This window comes from Alligator sinensis, unplaced genomic scaffold (assembly GCF_000455745.1).
Source record: "Alligator sinensis unplaced genomic scaffold, ASM45574v1 scaffold467_2, whole genome shotgun sequence".
Classification (NCBI taxonomy): domain Eukaryota; kingdom Metazoa; phylum Chordata; order Crocodylia; family Alligatoridae; genus Alligator; species Alligator sinensis.
Window position 1 is genome coordinate 1,886,689 of NW_005842129.1, and position 5,062 is coordinate 1,891,750.

The 5,062-nt window shown below is 55.6% G+C and overlaps 1 protein-coding gene across 2 annotated transcripts in view; it reads left to right on the top strand.

Moving 5' to 3' along the window:
- Positions 1-83: 83 nt before the first annotated feature.
- Positions 84-5,062, top strand: part of UBA7 (ubiquitin like modifier activating enzyme 7) — a 42,518-nt gene continuing 37,539 nt past the window's right edge. The window contains exons 1-8 of one of the 2 annotated variants that reach the window (XM_025205787.1): positions 84-310; positions 1,075-1,137; positions 1,779-1,947; positions 2,525-2,659; positions 3,243-3,349; positions 3,536-3,626; positions 4,135-4,273; positions 4,888-4,985. In XM_025205787.1, the coding sequence (XP_025061572.1) occupies positions 1,082-1,137; positions 1,779-1,947; positions 2,525-2,659; positions 3,243-3,349; positions 3,536-3,626; positions 4,135-4,273; positions 4,888-4,985 (795 nt within the window). In that variant the 5' untranslated portion in view covers positions 84-310; positions 1,075-1,081. Of the gene's footprint in view, positions 311-1,074; positions 1,138-1,778; positions 1,948-2,524; positions 2,660-3,242; positions 3,350-3,535; positions 3,627-4,134; positions 4,274-4,887; positions 4,986-5,062 lie in introns of those variants that run through there. The other variant, XM_025205788.1, reaches the window with a different exon arrangement.

The window sequence follows — 5,062 nt, forward strand, 5'->3', positions numbered from 1 at the left end:
CTGCCCCATGCCGGCGGCCCCAGCCCGGCTCGTCGGAGGCCGGGCGGGTTGGGGCGGGCTCGGGGGAGGCGCTGGCAGTCACGCGGGGGGGACTCCCGCAGCCGCGCCCCTTTGCAAGAAGCGCTCCCGAGGCTGCTCTTTTACTTTCCTTTCTCCGCAGCACGGTCCGGCCTGTGCCACCTGCGCCGAGTGGGTCCACACTGCGGTGTTAGCCTGTAAGGTGCCAGACCTCTTTGCTCCGCAGCGCTGAGCGGTACTGAATTAGACCCTTTCCTGAGTCTGAAGGGGCAGGATTATACCCTCAGAACAGGTAAGAGCGCTGCTGCCCTGTGAGGGGCTAACGTGGCATCCCACAGCATGCCCTAGTCTTTGCCGGGTAGTGAGCAGGCACTGGTCTTGCCTTGGCAGTTTGGCATGCACCTCGCTTTGGGTTTGCCTGGGCAGCCACTCCTTCACTTGCTGTAGCACTGTACAGCACCACCGGCCATGATCCCCAAGAGGCTTGTGTCAGGCCACAGTACTACCCCTCTAGCTTAGGAAGTGTGCCAGCCTTGTGCAGGCCCTCCTGCCAGATAAGCTTCCCTGTGCACCCTCTGCCTTCAACCTCATGGTCTGCAGCACTGCTCTGCACCTGCAAGGACCCAAGAAAACCCCACCTGCCTCAGGTGGTGGTAAAGCTAGGCTGGGCAGAAGCTGCCCACTTCCTTGAGATGTGTGGCTCTCATGAGAAGCATGTGGAGCTTGGCTGGCTGTGAAGACCAGGGCTCTGACCACCAAGTTTGCTCCCTGCCTTTCGTACATGGCGCTTAGCATGAGAGGATCCTTTTGCAGATGCAGTGCGGCCTCCTCAAAGGCCCAGGAGCCAAGTGGCCCTTCGGCCCACTGTCAGATGGGGACACGGAGGCACAGGGAAGGAAGGAAGGGTGCACAGCCAGAAGCAGAATCCAGGAGTTCTGGCTTTTAGTGTAGATCTCCCCATATCTTGTCATTCACCCCCTTACTTCCTCAAAGCAGTTCTCCTGCAGGGTTTGACCCAGACCTAGTTTGCACACCGTCTGTGTCCCTGTTTGGCAGGAGCAGCATGCAGGCCCAGGAGCGCCCAGCTGAGATTGATGAGAGCCTCTACTCAAGGCAGCTGTGAGTGCCAGTGCTGAGCATTGAGGGAAAAATAAGAGGGAGCATGTCAGCCAACATGGCTGGAGCTGAGCATGAGGGGTGTTAACAAAGGAGGCAGAGGGGCATGAATGATGTGTGACCCTCGGTGGCTGAGGGGGCGTGGCAGGAGCAAGGTAGCGGCAACTGTAAGCAGTGTGGGGATGGCAAGCACAAGTGTCGGCGACCACCCACAGATGCTGTCGGCAGCTGGGGTGGTGGGGTGGCGAGCGGCGGTTGGCAGCACCTTTTTCTAAGGGGTGATCCTCTGCTTCTCTGTCATATGGCAATAGGAGGTGTAGCCTGCTGGCCCCAGTAGCCTGTTCAGCACTTGTGGACTGCAAGTTGGACAGCCCTGTGCTAAGGCACCAAACCCTGGCAGGAAGAGGAGTGGGGGCTCTTGAGCACTGTGTTCAGAGCAGGAGGAAGGGCGAGGGTTTCTGGGGCACAGGCCAGGGCAGGAGGAGGGTGATGGTCTCTGGGGCTGTGGCAGGGGGGGTTAGGCAATCCAGTGTTTGAGGGCTGTGGCAGAGGCAGGAACCAAGGGCTGCAGTGCCATGAGAAGGAGACCTGTTCACTGCATGCACAGTTCTCCCCAGCATACCTGCCCTGTGCTCACCCTGCAGGTATGTGCTGGGCCACGAGGCCATGCGTAGGTTGGCCAGCACCTCTGTGTTGGTGTCAGGAATGAAGGGGCTGGGTGTGGAGATTGCCAAGAACGTTATCCTGGCTGGCGTTAAATCTGTCACTGTGCACGACCCAGGTGATGCCCAGTGGAGCGACCTCTCTTCACAGGTAAGCTGATTGCATTGGCTGCCCTCTGCACTGTTCCAGAATCGCCCCTTTTTGGAAGGTATGACCCATCCTGGCCTGTGCTGGTCTGGATTTGGACCTGGTATCTGGCCTAGGGCCGCTATGTAGGAGCCAGGCTCTCTACCACATACTAGCATGGCAGCAGCCAAACAATTAACTCTGGGAGGGATACAGGGCAGGGATATGGATTGGACTTTGAACAGAAACTGTCCCTCTGCTCAGGGGCATGTTTCCAGGGTGGTGCTGCCCACGAAGTCAGCCTAACAGCTGATGCTAGACTCTGGGTAGGAGCTTTGCTAGGGTACTCCCAGGATGCCCCAAACTTCCCTTGAGAGGGTGGGCATTGGGATATCATGGACACAGAGCATGCCAGAAAGGCATGTGTCCCTAAACCAGGCATGACAGACCAACCATGACCCTGTGGCTATGGAGCCACCACAGCTTCTTCCCACAGCTTTATGGATTAAATTCAGCTCTACTGGACCAGTGGAGCTGCATCTGGCACTGTCTCAGCTGCTGTATGCCTCCCTACTCACTATGCAGCGGTGGCTGTGTTTAGTTCTTCTTGTCAGAGAATGACGTGGGTCACAACCGAGCCATAGCTTCCCAGAAGTGCCTCGCAGAGCTCAACAGCTACGTGGTTGTGACAGCCTATACTGGGGCCCTGTCTGAGAGCTTCCTGGAGGCCTTCCAGGTAAGGTGAGGCTGAGATATCCATTGGTAGGGTGGGCACTGGGTATTCAGTGGGGAGAGAGCTGATGCCAGGGGATGGAGAGCAGCAGGTTTGAGTCAACTTTCAGAGATGGCCGGTGTAAGCCTTGAGCCAGTTTACTGCCTCCAATGAGGGCCGGGGGGCGGCTCCAACTTGTCCTAGGTTCTGGAATAAATTAAGCCCTAGCTGTCGTCGTCTTTTCCTATAAAGCAGTTTTGGGATTACTTCTCATATCAAAGGACAGCAAACAGTATTTGCATGTGATCTACCTCAAATCAACCCGGGCACTCCCCGTCCTCCCTGCAGCAGCAGTATCCAGCAGGACTGTTGGCTGGTGCCTGCAAAAGGCAGCAGTCCCCCTGGGTGACAGGTGTCAAAGCCAGCTGAGCATCCAAGGGAGCAGTTGTGCAGGAATAGGCAGGGCATTCCCTGGGAGCAAGTTCTTGCAGGAAGTAGGTACTGAGCAGCTAGTGGCATGGGGGAGCTCACCACACTGAATCCTGGTGAGCACAGCTGACACTACAGCACTGATTGCACTGGGTACTAATGCTTGCTCCTGGTCTAGGTTGTGGTACTGACCAACTCCTCCCTGGAGGAGCAGCTCTATATCAGTGACTTCTGCCATGCCAGGAACATCTGCTTCATCGTTGCTGACACAAAGGGGCTGGCTGGGTAAGTGTACAACAGCCAGGAATCACCAGGGACCGCAGTACACGCATCACAACTGCTGCCCAGCAGAGGGCATTGAGGGAGTGGGTTAGGGTACTGGCTGTGGAGGAGCTCCTGGCATCTCCAGCATCTTTGGTGGGGAGTGGTAGGGCAGGGCATTGTAACCTCATTCCTATCCCCTGGCTCTAGGCAGCTCTTCTGTGACTTTGGGCAACATTTTGTTGTCCATGACCCCACGGAGGTTGAGCCCATTTGTGCCTACATCCAGCACATCTCACAGGTATGTCAGAGCTAGACAGTGCCCCCTTCCAACTCTGAGACCACTGCCAGAGAGTCACCAGCAGGGCTCCAGTACATCACTGTCCCTAATGTTACCTCATCCCCAGCTGCTCCCCAGCCTTTTGCTGTGTCTAGCATCTTCCATGGTCCCCAAAGTCCTGTGTCACCCACTGCCTCCACTGTTCCCTCACTTTCCTCATCCCCAATGTCTCCTCAGTATCCTCTGGTGTCCTCTCACTGCCCCCCAACTGTGACTTCCAACTCCTGACATCTCTTACCCTCACTGCTCCAAGATCTCTAGTGTCCTCAGTGTCCCTTTAATGCCTTGAATCCTCATCTCTCCCAAAGACTTCTCTCCAGCCCCCTAAAACTTAGGCTCTCCTCCTCTCCCTGACTTCCTCACTGCCTCTTGCCATTCCCCAAACCCTGCCCACTGACTTGCTCTTCTTGGCATCCATTGGGTCACCAACCCAGCTGGGTTTTGCTAGTGTCACTAATTTTTTTTCTAGGACAACCCCGGAGTCTTAACCTGTGTAGACAAAGAAGGCCATAGCCATGACTTTGTGAGTGGCGACTTTGTGACGTTCTCAGGTGTGGAGGGCATGACCGAGTTGAATGCCTGTGAGCCTCGTGCTGTCCGTGTGCTGGGTGAGCCCCATCCCCAGAACCCCATTGGTTCAAGTGGAATCCCAGGTGGAGGCAGCAAATTCTAGGGTGAACCTGCTCTGATGACTGTGGGGGCTGGGATGTACTTATCCATTGAAAACCACCATATCTTTAGCCCCAACCCCCCATAGGGGGCATAGAGAGTGCACGCAGCTTCCCACTGACTCTCTATTCTGAACATAACCCTGTCTATTAACACCACTGGCTTCTGGGCTTGGTCAAGCCTGCCCAAACTGTACCTGAGCCCATGGCAGAATCCTCAGCCTTGGCAATGTGATTCTGGGCTGCATGGACCTTTGCCGCAGTGGATGCTACTGCAGGTTTTGTTCTGGCCTGTGCTATAATGTGGGGCAGAGCTGTGCTTGGGGAAGGTGTCCATTGAGTGCTGGCTCAACCCAAAGCCAGATGTGGCTCTATCTGGAGCTAGGTCTGGCCATCTCTTTGTGTTCTCTTTTCCCACTCCCTACTGTTTCTCCCAGCTCTTACAGCATCCATGGAGGCCCTTGGGCAGGGGTGGACTTGGCAGGCCCCACATAGGGATAGCTAGCCTTGTTTTCGCACAAAAGCACCCCTCATGCAGGTACTATTTTTCCTAGACGAGTACATGCTGGAGATCGGTGACACAAGCTCTTTCTCTCCATACCAGCGTGGGGGCCTTGTCACTCAGGTGAAGGTGCCCCAGGAGCACTCCTATGTAAGTGTCAGACAGAAAGGGGGCCCAAAAATGTTGTTTTTTTTCCATTATCCAATTTATTATTATCATTATGGTGA